Raw genomic sequence first — 25,234 nt, 5'->3', positions numbered from 1 at the left:
AAAAAAAAAAAAAAAGGGGGGGGGGAGGTGTTAAAAGCAATGTTGCCATCACAGTGGAGTCATAGACGCCATAAAGTGCTTGTAATGATTAGTTTTTTACTTTGAACAATTGGTGACATCATACGTTAAATAAATGAATAAATAAAATTGCGAGTATGGTGTCCAAATTACTTTTAACATTCAGGGTACTAGATAGTCCAGCACTATATAGTTTTTTTTTTAGTAGTTAAAATTAGGCAGGGAATTCAGACAAAGCCATAGTCTGGCTCCAACATATCCACGTTGGTACCTGAAAAAAAATGGCGACTTAATTGACTTTATTTGGTTGGAGTGAAGTCACACTCACTCGGTCCAGTTCTCTTTATACATTCAATTGTTCTGGTCCAGGTATCAATAGGACTAATATGCTACACAAGTTGTACTTTTTGGAGCTCATCTACAAATATTTAGCTAGTGGATATAATTATTTCGGGTTTCAAATGAACCAACCTGGCTCCTTGTACCACAGAGGGGTGGTGGGAACGAGCACACACCGCCACCAAAGGCCCGCCGTCCCGTTGAGTCTGAACAGAGTGTCGCTGTAGGTCTTTTCGTCGAACTCCCCCTCCATGAACTCCTCGTAGAGAGACCTCAGCTCGGACAGGTTGGCCTCTCCGCGCACGGTGGGACTGCTGTACTGGTACCAGTGCTGCGTCCCAATGGCCACGGACAGGTACACGGTGGCCAGCAGGCTCAGCACGCACGCGATAACCAGCGCGGTGGCGTAACGGTTGTCCACCATTGTTCACCGAGACAGTCGCGCGTCAACAGGGATTAAGTTGAAGCCGCGCGGCCGGACACGTCGCGCATCAATCTCAATCTTCAGATACAGATTTCTTCCTTCTCCCTCAGCCTAGACACTCATCCTTTTGTGGGAAAATCATTCATTTCACTGACAGAAATTCATCTTTACATATAGAAAAGCGGGAGACGCATCCGAAGCACCATCTGTTCGCGTGTCCCACTTCCACAGATTCCACAGATTGTGGATGTGCCGACACCGGCACGACTATCCCGCAGCTAAAGTCCAGAATCACGACTCTGACCCCCGCAGCGGGAAAGTTACACAGACGTTTCAGGAACGGCGTTCAAGCTAGCGGGGATATGGAAATAAATGTCAGGACTCTGTTGTGCGAAGCGGCGGTGATGCCGGGTGCGCGGAGGATGCTACAGAGATGTAAACACACTAATCTCCAGGAGATCTCTACTTCCGCTTCCGCTCACCGGCAGCCATGATGTTAGTAGCTAGCCTCATCAAATGAGCTAAAGGGAACATTTTTCGGAAAAATTGAGTAAGTTTTGAAAATATGTATATTCAAGACATGTAATTTTTTAAAATTATAACAGAATAGTACTTAAATATGGGTCTTTGTTGCTTAATTGAGGAACATTAGATGTTTTAATGTGAATATGTTTAGATTTAAACATTTGTTTTATACGACGCAGTATTAGGGCCACTTTATAAAGAAAAAATATATTTAAAATTACGACTTTAAATCTCGTAAATCTTTGAGAAAAAAGTCGTAACTGCTAAATTACGAGAATAAAGTCGTATATTTATGACTTTAAAAGTCATAGGCTAAATTTACAACTTTTAATCTCATAAATCTACGAGATTTAAAGTCGGCATAAATTCGCTGGACTGTGGTGTCCCCTCAACTTTAATAAATTTACGAGAAAAAGTCATACATTTACGAGATTAAAAGTCGTACATTTACGAGATTTAAAGTTGTAATTTTATGAGAAAAAAAAACTTGTAATATTACTTTTTCTTTTTTTTGGATGGCCCCAATACTCCGTCATTGTTTTATTTTGAAGAACATGTCAATTATTTGAATGCTACAGATATTTAAACTTAAATTATAATTTTGAAGTTCTTACATACATCAAACGGTACTAAAACAGAACAGTTCCAGTGCCTATGCCATGCAAAATCTTTTTTTAAATCTGTTTCAAGTGTGTTATAATGTTCATTCCTAAATACAAACAACCCCAAAACAGTGTTGTGATCTATTTATGCATTTCTGATTATTCTACTAAAAACCTCTGCTCAGAGCACCAGCCCCTTCCAACCACAAAAAACTTCTCACTAAATGAGAGCAACCCCTTCCAGGAAGAGTTGGCGCTGCCCAACCCGCAACTTCAGCGGGCGGAGAGTGAGGCCAGCCAGTAAGCAACAAAACGTTGCACTGGCCAGAGTGTCTGGTGCTTAGAGTGAGCAGATTTCCATAGGGCCCCATATTAAAATCATCATTTTCAGCCCTTTAATAAACTCATTTTATAGCTGCATATTTGATCCATGACAACCCTGAGGGGAGTGATTTTTTTTTTCCTTTAGCAAATAGTTTGTAGTTTTATTTTAAAACATGATTTATTTTCGCTTAATGAGGGGGCGCAGCTTTTTGATTGACAGATGATGATCGCGGTGGAATCTGGGAGCAGAGCTCCAGTGTTTAGCTCGTCAGCTCCAGTTTTAGCGTTAGCATGAAAGCTGTATTTCGTTTTTTTTCCCGCTGCTGTGCTGTAAACTGTTCTAACGCTTTCTGGGAGTCCTTTGGTGTCTTTCTGCGGTAAGTACTAAAAAATTACTTTATATTTACAGGAAATAAACCATTATTGTATTCTATTATTATTTGTTTTTATTCCAGTAATTTGATTTTTTTTATTTCAAAATGTCTTTATGTCAATGGTTTTAACATTAATATCTATGATGTTTAATGTTGGAAAAAATTATGTTTTCTCAGTATTTTTACTGATAGTTGTTTTAATTTATCAAAGTCATAATATATAAGGGCAGGATTTAGATCTGGTATAGTAACACCAGAGTCTCTTCATGTAAAGTGACTGACATCACACAGGTGATTGTGATTTGAAACTGTTAGGACATACAGAAAACTTTTAGTCATTAGGAAGATATAATAATTTAAATTTTAATTTTTTTTGTTTTATTTTTAGCTTTGTTTCGTGATTTTAATTTTAATTACATTTTAATTTAATTTTTAATTTTATCTAATGTTTATCTTGTATGTTCCTTTCTAGGTTTGCTTTTGATGGTGGTAAGTGGTCTTATAATTCAAAACAATCCATCATTTACATTTTAAGGCAGTAAAATTCGAATTGTAACATATGAAGATGACTCTTGCTATTGTGTGAGATTCAATAAAAATCATGTTTAACATATTTGAGTGACCACTCTCCTCTGTTTATTCACTGTTTTAGGATATAGGTAAGACAAAAGGATATGTGGGTCAAAGTCAGATCTGTACAAAATTTATTTTTGAAACGGATGAAATTATTCAAAACATCCATCCATCCATCCATCCATCCATCCATCCATCCATCCATCCATCCATCTTCTTCCGCTTCATCCGGGACCGGGTCGCGGGGGCAGCAAGTCTGAGAAGTCTGAGCAAAGATGCCCAGACTTCCCCCTCCCCGGCCACTTCCTACAGCTCCTCTGGGGGGACCCCGAGGCGTTCCCAGGCCAGCCAAGAAACATAGTCTCTCCAGCATGTCCTGGGTCTTCCCCGGGGCCTCTGCCCAGTGGGACATACCTGGAACACCTCTCCAGGGAGGCGTCCAGGAGGCATCCGGATCAGATGCCCAAGCCATCTCAACTGACTCCTCTCGATGCGGAAGAGAAATGGCTCTACTCCGAGCTCTCTCCGGGTGACCGAGCTTCTTACCCTATCTCTAAGGGAGCGCCCAGCCACCTTCCGGAGAAAACTCATTTCAGCCGCTTGTAGTCGGGATCTCGTTCTTTCGGTCACGACCCAAAGCTCATGACCATAGGTGAGTACTGTGACAAAGATCGAGAGCTTTGCTTTCTGCCACAGCTCTCTTTTCACCACAACGGACCGGTATACCGACCGCAAAATGGCGGACGCCGCTCCACTCCGCCTGTTGATCTCACGCTCCGATCTTCCATCACTCGTGAACAAGACCCCAAGATATTTAAACTCCTCCACCTGAGGCAGGAAGCTGGCCCTCCAGGCCTGGATTTGGGCCTCTCTGCTGTAGGTTTTCCAGAAATCCTGCCTTATCTGCTGCTAATTTCCAGGATCAGGTATGTTTAGCCAATAAGGAGCTTCAATGGAAGGTTGGTTGGAAAACATGTAGGACACCGGCCCTCGAGGCCTGGATTTGAATACCCCTGGCATAGAGGGTTAGCTTAAACATTAGCTTTGGCCTTAAGAGGTTGACATGATGAACTTAACTAAGGAGTAGAAAGAAAGCATTATGCATTATGTAATCATATGTCAACAATTTCATTTAACATTAGAGAAAAAAGAGGTTTTACACATTCATCTATTACTGTTGTGTATTTTTTTTAAATATGTATATAAAGTCTACAATAAGATAGCTTAGGACCACAGAAATAACATGTTCAAACGAGTGGATGTTCAGTTCGTACTAAACTCGTACCACGGGAAAATACGTTTTCATTGCTGTCTAAAAGTCACTTCCACCGCTTTACAGATTGTGTGTAAAACACCAAGTACTCACCTGTAAAGATTTATGATGTAAACACATATTGAATTTACCATTTAAACTTGATGCGGTGGTATACGCCAAAGAACGTTCTGGTGAACAATCTGCACTACAGGTTAGTATTCCCGATCATGTTCAGGTCGCAATCATTCTTAAACATTAGCATCTCTATGTAAAAAAATGTGTTACAACATTTTAATTTTTTGATAAAAATTGTGTTTTAGCAGAAAACATTCTATTTTCTTAATATATTAAAATCCCTTTTAAACTGTTCATTACCATTACAATGTCAGACACTTGTATGCTGTTTAAATGTCACAAATCTAATTATGTTTATTTTTATCAGCCTTTGTTCTTTTAAAAAGACACATTTCAAAAGCAGTATTTTTTAAACTAAGAAGGGCGGCAGTGGCTCAGGTGGTAGAGCGGGTCGGCCAATGATCGAAGGATAGGCGGTTCGATTCCGGCTCCGCCAGCCAAGTGTCGTTGTGTCCCTGGGCAAGACACTTAACCCTACTTGCCTCCAGTGTGGCTCCACTGGTGTGTGGATGCGTATGAATGTTCCGGTGATGGTCAGAGGGGCCGTAGGCGCATACTGGCAGCCACGCCTCTGTCAGCCTGCCCCAGGGTAGCTGTGGCGACAATAGTAGCTTACTGTCACCAAGTATGAATGAGGTGTGAATGAATAATGGATATACAATGTAAGCGCTTTGAGCGTCTGGAAAAGCGCAGATAAATCCAATCCATTATTATGATTATTATTATCATTATAATATAGTAACGGAAAAAATGAATAAAAACACTGCTTATACATCATATCTTTTGTATCGTAGTTTATTTGAGCTTTTAATTATTTGTATGAAGAAAAAATAACAACAAAACAATAAACATTAAGTAAAAATGACACCCTTTTCTTTTGCAGATTAAATGTCCGTCAACCCTTGTTAGATCTTGATTACATGGCAAAAGAACCACAAAATAAACAGACACAGACAGAAATTTGATCATCTTAAATACATTGCCTTTATTATAGCTTTTCCAGTACAATGTGAGAAACATTATTTTAATCACCAAATGCAGTTTAAATAATCAAACTTTTTAAAGATATATTAGCTCTATTTGTATTTGCAAAAGGAAAAAAAATCAAGGTTTTATTGTGCAGTAAAATCTATTGTCATGAATAAAGTAAAGTTAGAGGAAAGACAAATTAATTTCTTCATCATAAATACTTAAAATGTGAAAAAAGTAGTTAAATTAAAAATCACTTCAGTTAGACTGATTTGAAATACATTATAGGCTATCGTTAAAGTAAAAATTATTTACATAATAGCATTTGCCATGTCATAAATAGATAATATATTCCTGTGACACAGCAGTGACAGAAATTTAATACATTTGACAGAAATTCAATAAAAATAAAGATATGTTTGCTATGTTTAACATGCATATTTAGAAAGTTCAAAATAAAAGTTTATAATCAAGAACATTTACCTTTAAGTAGCACTTCAATATTTTACCTTCATACATAGATTTAAAAGATGATTAAGAAAAAATTAGAAACGCTTTAGCTAAGTCCTTTAAAAGTTTAGTCTATATATAAATATATTCTTTGCACTCATATATTACATTCTATATTCAATGATTAATACTGTGAATTTGCTTTCGTAAATCATTTCAAAGACATGTTTAAATACTGATTATTTTAATATTTACATTTTTTGTGTGTGTTCCTGTTTATTGCAGAAACAGTTCAAACTTTGAACTAAAGTCAGCAGAGATGCCATTGCTGACTTGATAGTAGCCACGACGTCAGAACCATGCAGAATGCAGTGATAAGACTGATCTTCTGGCTTACTCCATTAGAGAACTCTGTAAATGTTGGGAAAAATAGTCTTAGCCCATAGAATATTTTTTTTCTTGGAAATTTCAAAGTAAGACTTCATTTTACTGAACCTACCTGTGCCATCCACAGTTATGGAGTTCATGTCAATGTTGAAGGCAGTGATGTTGGGAGCTGCCTTCATCAGAACAGAAGCGACTTCAAAGTCGGCGGGAACAGATGTAGATACAAAACGAAGGTCCATGGTGTTAAAGATGGATCCATTTCTGGAAATGCATTATGACATTATTTCATTTGTACACATATGTTAGGAGCCCTGGTATGATTTCATTAGGGGGATATAAACAGGATACCTGAAGGATGTCACCGTAATGGAAAGGAATGATGTAAATGCTCGCTGATAGTATGGTTCAAGCTGTGAAAATGCAGGACATTGATCAGTGTACATTCATAATTTCTATGTTATACACTTAAATGCCATCAAGGACAAGCCTGAAATTCATGGAAATGGTTTTGTTTCTCTTGTGAAGTAATCCTTCATTCTGTCTGTATCAAGGGCTAAGTTTGGTTTAACTATTGTTAAAATATTATGATCTATTGAAGTTAACTGGGAATACAAACTGCTGTATAAATAAAAGTTTAATTGAATAATTAGTTAGACAATCTTTTATTTACAGTGGGGTAAAAAAGTATTTAGTCAGTCACCAATTATTTAAGTTCTCCCACTAAAAAAGATTAGAGGCCTGTAATATTCATCAAAGGTATATCTCAAATATGAGAGAAAAAAATCCTCAAAATCAAATTTTTAAGTAATTTATTGGCAAATTATGGTGTAAAATAAGTATTTGGTCACCTACAAGCAAGCAAGATTTCTGTCTCTTACAGACCTGTAACCTCTTCTGTAAGATGATCCTCTACCCTCCACTCAAATTAATGGCACCTGTTCTAAGTTGTTATCCATATAAAATACCAGTACACCTGTCCACAACCTCAAACAGTCACTCTTCAAACTCCACTGTGACCAAGACCAAAGAGCTGTCTTAAGGGCACCAGAAGCAAAACTGTTAACCTGCACCAGGATGGTAAGACTAAATCTGCAATAGATGAGCAGTTTGGGGTGAAGAAATCTACTGTGGGAACAATTATTAGGAAATGAAAGACATACAAGACCACTGATAATCTCCATCTGAGGCTCCTCACAAGATCTCACCCTGTGGGGCCAAAATGATCACAAGAACAGTGAGCAAAAATCCCAGAACTGCATGGGGGACCTAGTGATTGAGCTGTGGAGAGCTGGGTCCAAAGTAACAAATGCTACTATCAGTAACACACTACACCACCAGGGACTCAAATCCTGCCGTGCCAAACGTGTTCTCCCTGCTAAAGCCAGTACATGTACATGCCCATCTAAAGTTTGCTCGAGAACATTTGGATTATCCCGAAGAGGACTGGAAAATGTCCTATGGTCAGAGGAAACCAAAATAAAACTTTTTGGTAAGAACTCTACTTGTCGTGTTTGGAGAAAGAATGCTGAGGAGATCTGTATGGAGGAATGGGCCAAAATACTAGCAACAGTTTTTAAAAACCTGGTGAAGATTTACAGAAAACTTTTCAATGCTGTCATTGCCAACAAAGGGTATATACCAAAGTATTTAGGTGAACGTTTGTTATTGACCAAATACGTATTTTCCACCATAATTTACAAATAAATTCTTTAAAAATCAGACAATGGGATTTTCTGGATTTTTTTCCCTTTCTGTCTCTCATAATTAAGGTATACCTATGATGAAAATTACAGGCCTCTCTAATCTTTTTAAGTGAGAGGACTTGCACAATTGGTTGCTGACTAATCACTTTTTACCCCATGCACTGTATACAGATCTTTTTGTGTGTTGCAGACAGTTTAAAGAAGGATAGCGGTTGTCTTAGAAGAATTAATTCTTGAAAAATTACTTATTCTTCTGCTCCTAATTTAATAAAAAAATATTGATTATCCTGAGAAATTCAAGCCCACAAATTTTTCTAGTAAGCCACTTTTTTGTTACTATTTTTGTATTATGCTAATTTTAAACATTTAAAAACATACTTTAGATTATTTAGGCTTGCTTTTTACACAGTTAATGCTTTTGAAAGATATTTCGAACAACTATTATTTTTGGCCCGTTCCAAAAAAATCAAAACTTACCGTAGTTTTTATTAATAAAGCTCGTCGTTTAAAGCCTGGAGATGAGGTGTTCAGCAAATCAGTGGTGAATGTCTCACCAACTGATCTGAAAATCAACTGTTTTATTTTTACTCCTTTAGTAGTGGCAGCAGTAGTTGTAGTAGTAGTAGTAGTCGTAGTAGTAGTCGTAGTAGTAGTTGGTGCTGTTGTGGGTTTAGAGGTAAGCACTGTTGTTTTTATTGTGCTTGTTGTAGTGGTAGTCACATTGCCAGTGTTTGTGGAATTTAAAGTGGGGGCTGGAGTTGTAATTATCGTGGGCTCACCTGCAAAAGAAAAAAAATAAAATAATTATTTAATTACAAAACATCACAATTTTTGTAAAGGATTTTTGTGATATAATGGTAGCCATGCTACACACAATAATTTTATATATGATACATAACTGTTAAATTTTCAAATTTAGGCTTAAACATTTTTACTAAAAATACATATATCTTTTATGATAATAACAAAATTCAACTTAGATGAGTTAAGGACGTTTTTTTTCTTACCTATTACTTGAATTGAGTCAATTTGTAAACTGACATTGTAGGAAACACTGGAATTTGCCGCCTGGATTAAAGTTGCCTCAACAGCTTGACTTGTTGGTACTTCAGTAGATGTCAGATTACTTCTGAACTCAACCCCAACTACAGCTTGAGTGAAATTCGCTCTTGCTCTGACTGCAGACGACCTGTAAGAAAATGCAACATAATATTAATTCAATTAATTAAATAACTGAAAATATTTTTAGAAATTTTTCAACATATTGTGGATGTCAAAGTGTTTTTGGGGGGAGCACATATGAAAAAGTTTTCACATAAATGAACATAATTCAAAATGAACAGTTAAGCCATGTCGATCTTACCGAAATTCAATGACAAAACAGCGGAAGAATAAAGGACCAAATCTAGCTCTGTAGATAATCTCAAACTGTGGAAAAAAATATAGTTTAAAAAAAACAATCCAACCTAATTTTATTAGTGTTAAAATGAATGATTATCTACTGAAATATTGTCATTGTACTCACAGTGGCTACCACTCTTTTTTCAAGTGCTATAAACATAGGGCTGGTTTTGTCCTTCAGCTTTTCATCAAAAGTTTCCTCTACAACTGCTGCAACACGAAATACTGGTGGAGGGACTTTCGTTGTGGTAGTTGTAGTAGCTGTAGTAGTTGTTTTTGGGGTGGTTGTACTGGTAGTAGGGGAAGTTGTTTTCTGGGAAGATGGGGTTGTTGTAGTAGTATTTGCTGCAACCGGTGGATTTTTAGTTGGTGTCGTGGCTGTAATTGGGACAAAACTGGTTGTGGTTGTGTTCGGCGAAGCTGTTGTTGTGCGTGTAGTGATAGGAACTATAATTTTAGATGTGGTTGTTGGAGTGATCTTTGTGGGCACATCAACTGTTAAAGTTGTGGTGAATGAAGGTGTTGTTGGTAACTTGGTAGGCGGAGTTAATGGGAGTGCACTTGTTGCTGATACTCTTTGAGTGGCAAGGGTTGTTGACGCAGCTGCTTCAACAGTTGTTGCTGTTGTTGGTGCCTGGAAAGCTGATAAGAAAAAGACAGAATATGTTTACAAAAATGCCCTTTGATGATGTCTGTTTTTAAAATTAGCATTTTTTTTTCTTACATTCACTGTCCACAGTAAAAGAATCCTTTTCAATGTCAAAGGCTGTGATGTTCAAAGCTGCATTTATCAAAACAGTGGCAACTTGGAGGTTGGTTGGAACAGATGTTGAGTTGAAACTAAGATCCATTGTGTTGATAATAGATCCATTGCTGCAAAAGTAATTCAGTATTTGTAAAGAAATACACACATAAAAAAAAACCTCATAATGCTTTAAATAAATTACCTGAACGAAATCACTGTCAAAAAGAGGAATGAAGGAAATGCCGGTTGAAAGTATCCCTCGAGCTGAAGAAAAATATAGCTTCTTTTAGTAAATAGATTTTTTTCCAAATAGTGTGATTACTTTAATTTTACCATTTTTCATTACTTTTCATTCAGCATTTTAGTTGATATACCAACTCTTTAGAATGTACTCCATTAAAGTACAAGTTCTTTATGTATCATTCAATACTTTTTGTGGGTTTGCCAACAATTCGGAGTGTAGTCTATCAAAGTACAAGCTCTTTCTTATAAAAGAGTGGTGGAAAATTTATTTTATAGTCAGAATACAAAAACAAAACTTACTGTCGTCTTGATGAGTTTAGCTCGGTTAATGAATCCCTCAGATGTAGAATCCTCCAAATCAGCTGTGAACTTCTGTTGAACGCTTTTGAAAACAAGCCTCTTTGTTGTTACCGCCTCAGCAATGGGAAAGGTTGTGATTTTTCCGGTTGTCTGTTGGATCGTCAGAGGTGAATCTGAGGCAGTCAGTTCAGCTGTGATAGTGACCATAGGTACTGGGGTTGTTCTTTCTGGTGGGTTTGTTGGTCCTGAAGCAGCCTTGCTTGTTATTAAATTAAGTGTGGACAGTTTTGGTGCTGCTGTTGTTGGGGAACCCTGAATGTTGGTTGGAGAAAGATTGATGGTTGTTTGTTGGCCAAATATGGTTGTTATTGAGGGTTCAGGAGGAGTTGTTGGAGCAAAACTTTGTGTTGCTCTTGGACTTGATGTTGTTGAAGCAAATGCTGGAATTATTAGTGTAGTAATCTTGGATTCTCCTGTTGTTTCAGTTTTTCTTTGTGTAACACTAACAGATGATGCTTGATTGACTGTGGTTGTTCCTTGCAAAGGTTCAGGTGTGTTTGCTGTAGGAGAGAGTATGGTAGTTGTGATAATACTTTTCATTGTTCCTAGTGAAGATGTTGTTAGAGTAACAGGGCCTGTTTTGATAGAAAATGCGGGAGTTTCTGTTGTTTCTGCTGAGGGACTAATGATTGTTCGTGTAGTTGTAGGGGTTGCTTTTTCTGTTGGTGTTAATGTTTCTGTAGAGATGGTTGTGACAGGATTTTCTGTTGTTAGACCAGAGGTTATTGCTGAAGCAACTATACCTGTTGGTAAAGACAATGTGGTAATTTCTGATTCTGTTGTAGCAATACTCTCAGCTTCTGTTGGTAGAACAACTTTGGTTGTCTTTTGTCCTGTTGTGAGGGTTGCTTTTTCTATGGGTGTTAGTGTTTCTGTAGAGATGGCCGTTATAGGATTTTCTGTAGTTATTAGTCCAGAGGTTATTGATGATGTAACTGTACTTGTTGATAAAGACTTTGTGGTAACTTCTGATTCTGTTGTAGCAGTACTCTCAGCTTCTGTTGGTAGAACACCTTTGGTTGTTGTTTGTTCAAAAAGAGGTGTTGCCGTGAACGTAGTTACTTGCGTTGATTTAGAGTTATAAGGGGTAGTAGTAGCAAAATTCTCTCTTGTACTAGATACAATTGATGATTCTGAAGCAGCTGTGCTTGTGATAGAACGTGTGGTTTCTGATGTTGCGGTTGGTGTAGTACCAACTTGTGTTGAAGAAACAATGATGGATGTGGTTTGGTCAGCTGTTGTTTTTGTGATTTCAGGTGTTGTTATTGTAGGTACTGTATCAACATTTTCAGTTGACACAGTTGTTGGTTCATAAGGTGTGATTTTCTTTGGTGCTGCTGTAGTTGAGGGAGGTTCGGTTGTTGAAGTCATTAGGACTGATGTTTGGTCAAATGTGGCAGTTGATGTTTCTGCTTGTACAAATGTGGTTGATGGAGCACTAGTAGCTGAACGATTTTCTGTTGTTGGTGTCGATAATGTGGACACTCCTGAGGTTGTTGATATAATTGATGTGGTCACTTCAGCTGTTCTTGTACTTAAAGTTGATTCGACTCCTGTTGGAGAAGTAACTACAAGCATTGTTTGGTTATTTATTGCAGTTGTTGTTTCTACAGGTTTAAATTGGGTTGATGCAGTTGTGGTTGATGTGGCAATATTTCCTGTTGTTGGTGCTGATGCTGTTGAAGCTGACTTGCTTGTTCCAGAAAACGTCTTTGTCGTTGTTAGCGTAGCAGCTGCGATTGTTGTTTGGTCAAAAGTGGTTGTTGCTCCTTCTGTGGTTGTTCTATCTTTTGATGTTTTTTGCACTGATGTTGATGAAGGAAATGTGCGTGTATTTGATGTTGTAAATTGGGTAGCTGTTGTTTCTTTGGTCAAAAATGTATTCGTTGATGCCTGTGGTTCATTTGTTGTCACTGAATAAGTTGTTATTTGGGTATATTCTGTTGAAGCCTTGACCGTGCCTGTACTTGGAGGCAGAGGTATGGTTGTCCCAGGTACAATAGTTGACACACTGGTCGTGTCTGCTTGGGGTGTTGCTGTTGAAAATGCAGCGTCTGAGGACAAAAAAAGTAAGACGTTTTTGAACAAACTGAGCTGCAAGTGTTTTTCTGTCAAATGAAAGTTATTAAATTTACTTACATTCACCATCCACAATGATAGAATAGATATCAATGTTGAAATTGGTGATATTTGATTTGGCATTAATCAGAACATCAACAATGTCCATGTTGTTCGGTACAGATGTGGAATTAAAGGCAAGATCCATGGTATTGATAATTGATCCCTTCCTGTAAAAGTAAGAAAAATGCTTTTTGCACCGGTTTTTGGCAAATAATTTCAACAAAGAGAAATATAAAAAAACAATAATATGGTGCACTTATAAAAGTAAAACCAAATACCTGAATAAAATCACAGTTATAGAGATGAACGAAGTGAATGCCCGTTGGTAAAATGGCTCAAGCTGTTAAAAAAAAAACATATGAAATTGTTAACAGAATTACCCTTCTTCCTGTTTCATTCAATGTGAAATAGGAAATAAAAAAACAACACAACTTTTTGTTAGACTGTTTGACCACTCTATTTAATGATTTGGTGAGTGGTGTAATATGTATCTGCTTCTCTGAGTCTTATGGCTTTCTATTGCTTCTTAAATAGAACTCAAATATTTACTTTTGTAAATAAAAGTAAATGCCAGTTTATAATGTCACTGGTTTTCTAAAAAATTTTCCTGAATGAAATCGTATTTTTCCTCCATTTAAGAAAAATACTTTGCTGAGTTCACAGCGGACATGTGATGTATATTCAAGAAAGCACTAAAAGTGCTGGACTGCCGCTATCTAGTACTTGTTTAATACCATATTTACATTTTTCATACACTGAAAAAAAAAAACTTACTGTAAACTTTATTAGTTCAGCTCGTCTCAGGAAGGATGTTGATGCTTGATTTTGCAAATCGGTTGTGAATGTCTCTCCGGCAGATCTGAAGGTAATTCTTTTTTTCTTGATCTTTGCTGCTGTTGTTGTTGTTGGAGAGGTAGTAGAAGTCTCTTGAGGTGTGACTCCAACAGTTGCTGTTGATAGTTCTTTTGTGAAAGTTTTTACAACTGTGCTTGTTTGATCTTCAGCTTTTGTAGTGGAGCTTGTTCTAGTTGTTCTGTTCATACGTTTAAGTGTGGTTGGTGAAGAAGTTGATGGTGTGGTAACATACTCTGTTGTTGAAGCAGATGAAGCTAATGTAGCTGTGGTTGTTGGTGTATTAGGTTTGGTAATCTTTGTTGTTGCTGTAAATGAGGATGTTTCAGCTGTTGGTGAAAAAGAGACTGAAACCGTTGTTTCATTCAGTATTGCAGATGTCCTTTCTCTAGGTGTGGGTGTGGTGGATGAAGAAGTAGACGATGTGGTAACATATTCTGTTGTTGGAGCAGATGAAGCTAATGTAGCTTTGGTTGTTGGCATTCTAGATGTAGTAAATTCTGATTTTGTAGTTGTGGTATCTTCAGCTCTGTTTGGCAAAGTGATTGGCTCTGTTGTTTGGTTTATTATTGCAGATGTCCTTTCTACGTGTGTTAGTGTGGTTGATGCTGCAGTAGTTGGTGTGACAACATTTTCCACTGTTGGTACAGATGAAGCTAATGTAGCTGTGGTTGTTTGTGTATGGGGTGTGGTAATCTTTGTTGTTGCTGTAAATGATGACGTTACAGCTGTTGGTAAAGAAGTGACTGCAACAGTTGTTTCATTCACTGTCACAGTTGTTCTTTCTGTAGGTTTAAGAGTGGTTGATGAAGGAGTAGATGATGTGGTAACATATTCTGTTGTTGAAGCAGATGAAGCTAATGTAGATGTGCTTGGTGGTGTGCTAGATGTAGTAAATTCTGATGTTGTAGTTGTGGTATCTTCAGCTTTGTTTGGTGAAGTGACTATTCCTGTTGTTTGTTCAAATCTTGCAGATGTCCTTTCTATGGGTGTTAATGTGGTTGATGCAACAGTGGTAATACTTTCTTTTGTTGGGGCAGATGACACTAATGTAGATGTGCCTGTAAGTGTTTTAGATGTGGTAATCTTTGTTGTTGCTGTAAATAATGACGTTTCAGCTGTTGGTAAAGAAGTGACTGCAACAGTTGTTTCATCCAATATTGCAGCTGTTCTTTCTGTAGGTTTAAGAGTGGTTGATGAAGCAGTAGACGATGTGGTAACATATTCTGTTGTTACAGCAGATGAAGCCAATGTAGCTGTGGTTGTTGGTGTGGTAGATGTAGTAAATTGTGATGTTATAGTTGTGGTATCTTCAGCTTTGTTTGGCGAAGTGACTATTCCTGTTGTTTGTTCAAATAGTCCAGATGTCCTATCTATAGGTGTTATTTTTGTTGATGCAACAGTGGTAATACTTTCTTTTGTTGGGGCAGATGACACTAATGTAGCTGTGCTTGAAAGTGTTTTAGATGGGGTAATCTTTGTTGTTGCTGTAAATGAGGATGTTTCAGCTGTTGGTGAAGAAGTGACTGCAACAGTTGTTTCATTCACTATTAGGGTTGTTCTTTCTGTAGGTTTAAGAGTGGTTGATGAAGCAGTAGACGATGTGGTAACATAAGATGTTGTTATAGCAGAGGAAGCCAATGTAGCTGTGCTTGGTGCTGTGCTAGATGTAGTAAACTCTGATGTAGTTGTGGTATCTTCAGCTCTGTCTGGTGAAGTGACTGCCTCTGTTGTTTGGTTTATTATTGCAGATGTCCCATGTATAGGTGTTAATGTGGTTGATGCAGGAGTAGCTGATGTGGCGACATTTTCTGTTGTTGGTATAAATGAAGTTAATGTGGCCGTGTTTGTTGGTGTATTAAGTGTGGTAATCTTTGTTGTTGCTGGATATGTGGAAGTTTTACCTGTCGATGAGGAAGTTAGGGTAACAGTTGTTTCTTTCAGTATTTCACTTGTTCTTTGTGTAGGTTGAATAGTGGCTGTTGTTGGAGCAGATGAAGCTAATGTAGCGGTGCTTGATGGTTTAGATGTAATAAACTCTGACGTTTCTGTTGTAGTACCTTCAGCTCTGCTTGGCGAAGTGATTGCTTCTGTTGTTTGGGTTGTTATTGCAGATGTCCTTTCTATAGGTGTTAGTGTGATTGAGGGAGCAGTAGTTGATGTGACAACATTTTCCATTGTTGATACAGATGAAGCCAATGTAGCTGTGGTTATTTGTGTGTTCGGTGTGGTAATCTTTGTTACTGTTAATGCGGACGTTTCAGCTGTTGGTAAAGAAGTGACTGCAACAGTTGTTTCATTCACATTTAGGGTTGTTCTTTCTGTAGGTTTAAGAGTGGTTGATGAAGCAGTAGACGATGTGGTAACATAAGATGTTGTTATAGCAGAGGAAGCCAATGTAGCTGTGCTTGGTGCTGTGCTAGATGTAGTAAACTCTGATGTAGTTGTGGTATCTTCAGCTTTGTCTGGTGAAGTGACTGCCTCTGTTGTTTGGTTTATTATTGCAGATGTCCCATGTATAGGTGTTAATGTGGTTGATGCAAGAGTAGCTGATGTGGCGACATTTTCTGTTGTTGGTGCAGATGAAGTTAATGTGGCCGTGTTTGTTGGTGTATTAAGTGTGGTAATCTTTGTTGTTGCTGGATATGTGGACGTTTTACCTGTCGATGAGGAAGTTAGGGTAACAGTTGTTTCTTTCAGTATTTCACTTGTTCTTTGTGTAGGTTGAATAGTGGCTGTTGTTGGAGCAGATGAAGCTAATGTAGCGGTGCTTGTTGGTTTAGATGTAATAAACTCTGACGTTTCTGTTGTAGTACCTTCAGCTCTGCTTGGCGAAGTGATTGCTTCTGTTGTTTGGGTTGTTATTGCAGATGTCCTTTCTATAGGTGTTAGTGTGACTGAGGGAGCAGTAGTTGATGTGGCAACATTTTCCATTGTTGATACTGATGAAGCCAATGTAGCTGTGGTTGTTTGTGTGTTCAGTGTGGTAATCTTTGTTGCTGTAAATGCGGACGTTTCAGCTGTTGATAAAGAAGTGACTGCAACAGTTAGGGTTGTTCTTTCTGTAGGTCTAAGTGTGGTTGATGAAGCAGTAGATGAAGTGGTAACATAAGCTGTTGGGGCAGATGAAGCTAAAGTAGCTGGCATGGTTGGTGTGGTAGATGTAGTAACCTCTGATGTTGTAGTTATGGTATCTTCAGTTCTGTTTGGAGAAGTGGCTACAACAGTTGTTTGGGTCAACATCGGAGATGCTCTTTCTATAGGTGTTTGTGTTGTTGATGCTGCAGTAGTTGATGTGGGAAAATTTTCCATTGTTGGAGCAGATGAAGTTAATGTAGCAGTCGTTGTTGATGTATTAGGTGTGGTAATCTTTGTTGTTGCTGGATATGTGAAAGTTTCAGCTGTCAATGAAGAAGTGACTGCAATAGTTGTTTCATTCAATATTACAGTAGTCTTTTCTGTGGGTTCAAGAGTGGTTGGTGAAGAAGTAGGTGATGTGGTAACATATTCTGTTGTTGGAGCAGATGAAGTAAATGTAGCAGTGCTTTTTTGGTCAAATGTTGCTGATGTTCTTGCAGATGTTTGAGTGGTTAATTCAGCAATAGTTGATGTCGCAATATCTTTTACCGTTTGTACAGATGAAGCTAATGTTGTTGTTCTTTCTATAGATTTAAGTGTGGTTGATGAAGCAGTAGATGAAGCAGTATTATAAGCTGTTGTTGGAGCAGATGAAGCGGCTGTTGTTGGTGTATTTGATGTAGTAACCTCTAAAGTTGTAGTTGTGGTATCTTCTGCTCTGTTTGGAGAACTGGCTAAAGCAGTTGTTTGGGTAAATATTGTAGGTGTCCTTTCTAAAGATGTTTGTGTGGTTGATGAAACAGTGGTTGATGTGGAAGCATCTTCTGTTGTAGGAGCGGATGCAGCTAATGCAGTTGTGCTCTTCTGTGTATAGGATGTAGTAAACTCTGATGTTGTAGCTGTGGTATCTTTGACATTGTTTGGTGTAGTGAATAAAACTGTTGTTTGGGGAAATGTTGCCTTGTCTTGTAATGTTGTTAAAGGTAAATTAGAAGTCATAATGTGTGTTGTCTCTGCTGGGGTCGGTGTGGTTGAAGATATAATAACTAAAGAAAAAAAACGGTTAAAAATTAGTTTGACACATATTGCCCAGAATATTTCAACAGTATTAAAAATGATATCTTTCTTACATTCATCCTCCACAACAATAGAGTCATTGGTAATGTTGAATGCTGTTATATTTGATGCTGCATTCATTAGAACTTGAGTGACATCTGTGTTGTTTGGAACAGATGTTGAAGCAAAACCCACTTCCATGGTGTTGACAATCGATCCCTTTCTGCAAAAGCAATACAAATAAAGTTATGAGCAAGAGTCATTGAAAATTGAAAACTCAAGTTTTATTTCAGAGGAAAAATAAAGAGAATTAAAATACCTGAATAATTTCACTGTTAAGTAGATGAATGAGTCGAAGGCCCGTCTAAGGAATGGCTCAAGCTGTAGAAAGAACACATCTTGTAATTTTTCATGTATTAAAAAGACTTGAGTTTTTGATTGATTGGCTTTGATTATATTGTCCCCACATTTCTGTTATTCTATTAGTTCAACCCATTTAAACTTTTCATTTCAAATCTATTTCTTTTAGTTATGTGACATGTATCCTTTAAACCTTCTTCAAAGCGTTTGACTTCTAAATATATAAATCTAATGGATTATCTTTTTAGTAAGCTGTTTTTGTTTATTGAGGAGACAACATGTCTCAACATGTCAACTTGTGTTTTATTCCTTAATTCAGTTAGCGTACATGTGCATAAAAAGTGTTTAGAAAAAAATATGTCCCTTTTGATGAAGTGATATTATTAGAAGAAATTTGAGAAATGAAGTGAATCTTCAAAAGAACTTCTAACTTGTATGTTGTACAAGTAAAAAACATGAAGGTATTAGCGAAAGTAAACTTTTACATTAAAAGAGGATGTTTATCTTGCTACCAGGTAAAAAAATATGTATTTACTTTTTGATTAAAAGGGAACACTACATATAAACATGACATTTTCTTGAAAAAAATCTGTTTTCGCTGATTTTTCTAAAAAATATTGTTCTTGTTTCCATTAATATCTTTTGACAGCTCGGCATAACTTTATCCAACATTTGCTTGATCACAAGTAGCATTTCAAACGAAATGTATTCATAGTTAAATGTTCGTGCAGTAAAAAAAATGCTGTAATCCTTTTAAAAAGATAAGAAATTAAGGAAATCTTTTAAAGAACTTGTAACTTGTATGTTGTACAATTAAAAACATGAAGGTGTTATTGAAAGGTACCTTTTAGATTGCAAGATAATGTTTATCTTGCTATCAGGTGAAAAAAAAAATTGTATTTACTTTTTTACTTAGGAGTTTTTACTTTCTTAAAAAAATGTTTTTGCTGTCATTTTTTCCAAAATGTTCTTGTTTGCGTTAATATCTTTTGACAGCTTGACATAACTTTATCCAATATTTTCTTGTTTACAAGTAGCATTTCCAAAGAAATGTATTCATAGTTAAACATATGTAGTAGTTCACTTTCGGCTTATCCCTTTCGGGGTCGCCACAGCGTAACAGCACCCACTGTTTTCGCATCAGTGATTTTACGCCGGATGCCCTTCCTGACACAACCCTGTACTTGAGGGGCACGGAGACCCAGTTAGGCAGCAGCATCAAGGGTCTTGCCTAAAGACCCAATCTGGGTGGGAATCAGTGGACGACCCTGGGAATTGAACCCAGGGCTCCTGCGTGCCAGCCTTTCACCTAGCCCACCTAGCCACCCAGCCGCTCATAGTTAAATATAAGTGCAGTGAAAGAATTGCTGTAATCGTTTAAAAAATAAGAACATAGAAACTTACTGTGATTTTGATCAGATAGGCCCGATCTTTAAAGGCTTTTGATGATGGATCCAGCAAATCATCTGTGAATGTCTCTCCATCAGATCTGAAGGTGATTCTTTTTCTCTTTATATTCACTGCTTTTGTAGAAGTTGTTGTTGCTGATGTGGCAGTGGAGGTCAACAGAGTTGTTGATGCAGGGGTTGTTGGTAATGGTGCAGGGTTTGTCAAAGATGTCACAACAGTGGTTGTTGGATGCTGAGCTCCGGTTGTGAAACTAGATGTAGTTTTTGTTGCTTCAGTTGTTAGTTTTGTTGTGCTTCCACGAGATGTTGTTGTAATAAAGGTGGACTTAACTGTTACTGGTGGAGTGACGACAGCTGTTGTTTGGTCAAATACTGTAGGTGTTGTGTCCAAAGGTTTAAATGTTGTTGATGCAGCTGCAGTGGATGTTTTTGCCTGTTGAAATGTAGTTGATGTAGGGGTGCTCAAGGTTGCAACATGTTCTGTTGTTGATGAATGTAGTGTAGCTTTCCTTGATGATTCATAGGGTGTTGTTGTCACTGATGTCGCTGTATTTGAAGTAGCTGTTGCTGAAGTGTCTGCAGCTGTGGTTTGGTCAAATGAATTGGTTTTTGTTTGTGTTGGTCTGAAAGTGGTTGATGCAGTAGTTGTTGATGTGGTACCAACTTCTGCTTTTGGAGTAGATAATGCAGATGAAGCTGTTCTTGATGTATAAATTGTGGTAATGTCTGATGTTACTGTAGTTGGAGTGTCTTCAGCTGTTGTTGCGGAACTGATTACAAGTTTTGATGTTTCTACAGGTTCAAATGTGGTTGATGCAGCAGCAGTTGATGTGGGAAGATTTTCTGTTGTTGTGATGAATGATTCCAACAAAGCTGTACCTGGTTGTGTAGTTGGTGTGGTAACCTCTGTTGTTACTGTAGTTGAGGAATCTTCAGCTGTTGTTTTAGAGGTGTCTCCAAGTGTCGATTGGCCAAATACATCCGTTGTTGTTTCTACAGGCTGAAATGTAGTTGATACAGCAGTGGTTGATTTAACAACATCTTTTGTTGTAGCGGATGTTGCTAATTCAGCTGTGCTTGTTGGTATATTAGTTGTGGGAAACTTTGATGTGCCAATAGTTGTAGGAGCTTCAGCTGTTGTTGGGGAACTTGCTGAAACCGTTGTTTGGTCAGATACTGTAGTCTTTGTCTCTAAAGGTTCAAATGCGGTTGATGTGGCAGCGGTTGTTGGTGATGCGATTAAATTTGTCGTTTGGTCAAATGTTTTAGTTGTTGTCTGATCAAATGTGTCAGTTGTTGTCACTACAGGTTTAGAAGTGGTTGATACAACAGTGGTTGAAGAAGCAACATCTTCTTTTGTTGTAGTGGATGTTGCTAACTTAGCTGTGCTTGTTGGCACATTAGTTGTGGTAAGCTTTGATGTACCCACAATTGATGTGGTTTCAGCTGTTGATGTGGTTTCAACTGTTGTTGGATAAGTGACTACTACTGTGGTTTGGTCGAATACTGCAGATGTTGTTTCCAAAGGTTTAAATGTTGTTGATGCAGCTGCAGTTGATGTTGCAACATTTTCTGTTGTCCTGGATGACTCCAACAGAGCTGTACTTGTTGGGGTATTTGGTGTGGTAATCTCTGACGTGTCTGTAGTGAAGGTTGTTTCAGTTGTTGGAGAAGTGACCACAAGTGTTGTTTGGTCCAATACTGCTGTTGATATTGCTATTGGTTTAAATGTAGTTGATGGATAAGTGCTTGATGTTGCAACATTTTCTGTGGATAGACCAGTTGAAACTATATTTACAGTAGTTTTAGGTTCATTAGGTGTGGTCATCTCTGTTGTTGCTATAGTTGATGTAGCTTCAGCTGTTGTTGGAGAAGTGACCATCACTGTTGTTGAGTCAAATATTGTAGTTGTTGTTTCCAAATGTTCAAATCTGGTTGATGCAGCAGGAGTTGATGTGGCAACATTTTCTGTTGTTTTCGTGGTTGATCCCAACATAGCTGTGCCTATTGGTGTGTTAAGTGTAGCAATCTCTGTTGTTACCGTTGTTGTAGACTCTTCAGCTGCTTTTGTAGAACTGACTCCAAGTGTTGATTGGCCAAAAGGTTTAGTTGTTATTTTGGAAGGCATAGGTGTAGTAGATGCAGCAATGGTTGACGTAAGAACATTTTCCTCTGATGTAGAAACTATGTCTAATTTAGCTGTGCTTGTTGATGTATAAGCTGAGGTCAACTTTGATGTTTCCCTAGTAAAAGTAGCTTCAGCTGTTGTTGGGGAACTTGCTGAAACCGTTGTTTGGTCAAATACTGTAGTCTTTGTCTCTAATGGTTCAAATGCGGTTGATGTGGCAGCAGTTGTTGGTGATGCGATTAAATTTGTTGTTTGGTCAAATGTTTTAGTTGTTGTCTGATCAAATGTTTCAGTTGTTGTCACTACAGGTTTAAAGGTGGTTGATACAACAGTGGTTGAAGAAGCAACATCTTCTTTTGTTGTAGTGGATGTTGCTAACTTAGCTGTGCTTGTTTGCATATTAGTTGTGGTAAGCTTTGATGTACCCACAGTTGATGTGGCTTCAGCTGTTGATGTGGTTTCAACTGTTGTTGGATAAGTGACTACTACTGTTGTTTGGTCGAATACTGCAGGTGTTGTTTCCAAAGGTTCAAATGTTGTTGATGCAGCTGCAGTTGATGTTGCAACATTTTCTGTTGTCCTGGATGACTCCAACAGAGCTGTACTTGTTGGGGTATTTGGTGTGGTAATCTCTGACGTGTCTGTAGTGAAGGTTGTTTCAGTTGTTGGAGAAGTGACCACAAGTGTTGTTTGGTCCAATACTGCTGTTGATATTGCTATTGGTTTAAATGTAGTTGATGGATAAGTGCTTGATGTTGCAACATTTTCTGTGGATAGACCAGTTGAAACTATATTTACAGTAGTCTTTGGTTCATTAGGCGTGGTCATCTCTGTTGTTGCTATAGTTGATGTAGCTTCAGCTGTTGTTGGAGAAGTGACCATCACTGTTGTTGAGTCAAATATTGTAGTTGTTGTTTCCAAATGTTCAAATCTGGTTGATGCAGCAGGAGTTGATGTGGCAACATTTTCTGTTGTTTTCGTGGTTGATCCCAACATAGCTGTGCCTATTGGTGTGTTAAGTGTAGCAATCTCTGTTGTTACCGTTGTTGTAGACTCTTCAGCTGCTTTTGTAGAACTGACTCCAAGTGTTGATGTAGCAACATACTCTGTTGTTGCAAGAACTGTACTTAATTTATCTGTGGCCTTTGGTGTCTTAGGTGTAGTAATTCTTAATGATCCTGAAGTTAAGATACTTTCAGCTGTTGCATGAGAAGTGACCTCTGCTGTTGTCTGGTCAAATATTGCAGGATTTGTTTTTACAGGTTCGGATGTGGTTGATGCAGTAATGATTGTCGTGCCAACATTTGCCGTTGTTGTAGTGGTTGACTCAAACCTAGTGGTGCTTGTTGGTGCAGGAGATGTGGTAATCTGTGATGTTTCTTGAGCAAAGGTAGCTTCAGCTGTGTTTGGGGAACTTACTACAACTGTTGTTTGGTCAAGTATTTCAGTTGATCTTTCTGAAGGTCTTGATGTGGTCAATGAATAAGTGGTTGTTGTTGCAATATTTTCAGTTGTTAGAGCAGATGATGGTAATATTCTTGTGCTTCTGGGTTTATAAGCTGTGGTCATCTCTGTAGTAGTTTCGTCTGTAGTTGGAGAAGGGACTACAACTGTTGTTTGGTCAAATATTGCAGATGTTGTTTCTACGGGTTCAAATGTGGTTGATGCAGGAGCAGTTGACGTGGCAACATTCTCTGTTGATGTTGTGGATGATCCCAATGTTGATGTGCTTGTAGATGCATTAAGTGTGGTAATCTTAGATATGCCCAAAGTAGCTTCTAGTGTTGTTGGAGAGGTCGATACACCTGATGTTTGTTCAAATGTAGTCTCGTCTTGTAATGTTGTTAAAGGTATGGTGGAAGGCACTATTCTTGTTGTGTCAGTTTGGGTTGATGCAGTAGACAACAAATCATCTAAAAAAAGAAGATCAGTTCACAAATGGAGCCATAAAGATTTTCACATTATTAGAAAATGTTTTAGTTTTCTTACTTTCATCAGTCACAGTGATGGAGTCATTGGTAATGTTGAATGCTGTTATATTTGATGGTGCATTCATTAGAACTTGAGCGACATCTGTGTTGTTTGGAACCGATGTTGAAGCAAAACCCACTTCCATGGTGTTGACAATCGATCCCTTTCTGCAAAAGCAATACAAATAAAGTTATGAGCAAGAGTCATTGAAAATTGAAAACTCAGGTTTTATTTCAGAGGAAAAATAAAGAGAATTAAAATACCTGAATAATTTCACTGTTAAGTAGATGAATGAGTCGAAGGCCCGTCTAAGGAATGGCTCAAGCTGTAGAAAGAACACATCTTGTAATTTTTCATGTATTAAAAAGACTTGAGTTTTTGATTGATTGGCTTTGATGAGATTGACCCCACATTTCTCTTATTCTATTAGTTCAACCCATTTAAACTTTTCATTTTAAATCTTTTTCTTTTAGTTATGTGACATGTATACTTTAAACCTTCTTCAAAGCGTTTGACTTCTAAATATATAAATCTAAGGGTTTATCTTTTTAGTAAGCTGTTTTTGTTTATTGAGGAGACAACATGTCTCAACATGTCAACTTGTGTTTTATTCCTTAATTCAGTTAGCGTACATGTGCATAAAAAGTTTTTAGAAGAAAATATGTCCCTTTTGATGAAGTGATATTACTAGAAGAAATTTGAGAAATGAAGTGAATCTTCTAAAGAACTTTTAACTTGTGTGCTGTACAACTAACAAACATGAAGGTATTAGCGAAAGTCAACTTTTAGATTACAAGAGGATGTATATCTTGCTATCAGGTAAAAATAATGTATTCACTTTTTTGTTAAAAAGGGAACACTACATATAAACATTATATTTTTATGAAAAAAAAGTTTTTGCTGTCATTTTTTTAACTGCTGTTTGCATTAATAACTTTTGACAGCTCAACATAACATTATTGCTACAATAGTAGTATATAGTCACTTCATTGCTATAAATGCTAACTATGAACATTTTCTTGTTCACAAGTAGCATTTCCAAAGAAATGTATTTGTAGTTAAATATATGTGCAGTAAAAAAATGCTGTAATCCTTTAAAAAATAAGAACATAGAAACTTACATTGATTTTGATCAGATTGGCCCGATCTTTAAAGGCTTTTGATGATGGATCCAGCAAATCATCTGTGAATGTCTCTCCATCAGATCTGAAGGTGATTCTTTTTCTCTTTATATTCACTGCTTTTGTAGAAGTTGTTGTTGCTGATGTGGCAGTGGAGGTCAACAGAGTTGTTGATGCAGGGGTTGTTGGTAATGGTGCAGGGTTTGTCAAAGATGTCACAACAGTGGTTGTTGGATGCTGACCTCCGGTTGTGAAACTAGATGTACTCTTTGTTGCTTCAGTTGTTACTTTTGTTGTGCTTCCACGAGATG

The 25,234-nt window shown here is 37.5% G+C and overlaps 3 protein-coding genes across 3 annotated transcripts in view; all 3 read right to left on the bottom strand.

Moving 5' to 3' along the window:
* LOC112156044 (claudin domain-containing protein 1) overlaps positions 1-1,269 on the bottom strand; it is a 5,126-nt gene extending 3,857 nt beyond the window's left edge. The window contains exon 1 of the mRNA XM_024288182.2: positions 490-1,269. Coding sequence (XP_024143950.1) covers positions 490-781 — 292 coding nt within the window. The 5' untranslated portion in view covers positions 782-1,269. The remainder of the gene's footprint in view (positions 1-489) is intronic.
* A 5,029-nt stretch (positions 1,270-6,298) lies between these two features.
* LOC112156304 (mucin-5AC) lies at positions 6,299-10,974 on the bottom strand. Its single transcript, XM_036216921.1, has 9 exons — positions 10,768-10,974; positions 10,054-10,121; positions 9,706-9,824; positions 9,442-9,544; positions 9,086-9,267; positions 8,556-8,857; positions 6,724-6,785; positions 6,488-6,636; positions 6,299-6,399 (listed from the first exon to the last, which is right to left on the bottom strand). The coding sequence occupies exons 1-9, from the start codon at positions 10,972-10,974 to the stop codon at positions 6,299-6,301; spliced, it is 1,293 nt and encodes a 430-aa protein (XP_036072814.1).
* A 1,753-nt stretch (positions 10,975-12,727) lies between these two features.
* Positions 12,728-22,678, bottom strand: LOC118600134 (mucin-2-like). Its single transcript, XM_036216920.1, has 6 exons — positions 19,699-22,678; positions 18,254-18,315; positions 18,009-18,157; positions 14,389-17,924; positions 13,227-13,288; positions 12,728-12,881 (listed from the first exon to the last, which is right to left on the bottom strand). Exons 1-6 carry the CDS (start codon positions 22,657-22,659, stop codon positions 12,728-12,730), a joined length of 6,924 nt encoding a protein of 2,307 aa, XP_036072813.1. The 5' UTR covers positions 22,660-22,678.
* Positions 22,679-25,234: the final 2,556 nt, after the last annotated feature.

Source organism: Oryzias melastigma, linkage group LG18 (genome assembly GCF_002922805.2).
Source record: "Oryzias melastigma strain HK-1 linkage group LG18, ASM292280v2, whole genome shotgun sequence".
Classification (NCBI taxonomy): Eukaryota; Metazoa; Chordata; class Actinopteri; order Beloniformes; family Adrianichthyidae; genus Oryzias; species Oryzias melastigma.
The sequence above is the reverse complement of the archived record's forward strand: the minus strand, read 5'-3'. Positions and strand labels throughout refer to the sequence as shown.

Coding starts and splice junctions, on each gene's coding strand:
- LOC118600134 (XM_036216920.1), bottom strand. CDS start 22,659: ATGACCACGCCTAATGAACCAAAGACTACTGTAAATATAGTTTCAACT. Junction 17,925..18,008: donor TATTGTTGTGGAGGATGAAT/GTAAGAAAGATA, acceptor TTTTTTCTTTAG/TTATTATATCTTCAACCACA. Junction 13,289..14,388: donor CATCAACCACACTAACACAC/GTAGAAAGGACA, acceptor TTTTTTTAACAG/CTTGAGCCATTTTACCAACG.
- LOC112156304 (XM_036216921.1), bottom strand. CDS start 10,974: ATGGTCACTATCACAGCTGAACTGACTGCCTCAGATTCACCTCTGACG. Junction 9,825..10,053: donor CAACCCTTGCCACTCAAAGA/GTATCAGCAACA, acceptor CACCGGTTGCAG/CAAATACTACTACAACAACC. Junction 6,400..6,487: donor CATAACTGTGGATGGCACAG/GTAGGTTCAGTA, acceptor CAACATTTACAG/AGTTCTCTAATGGAGTAAGC.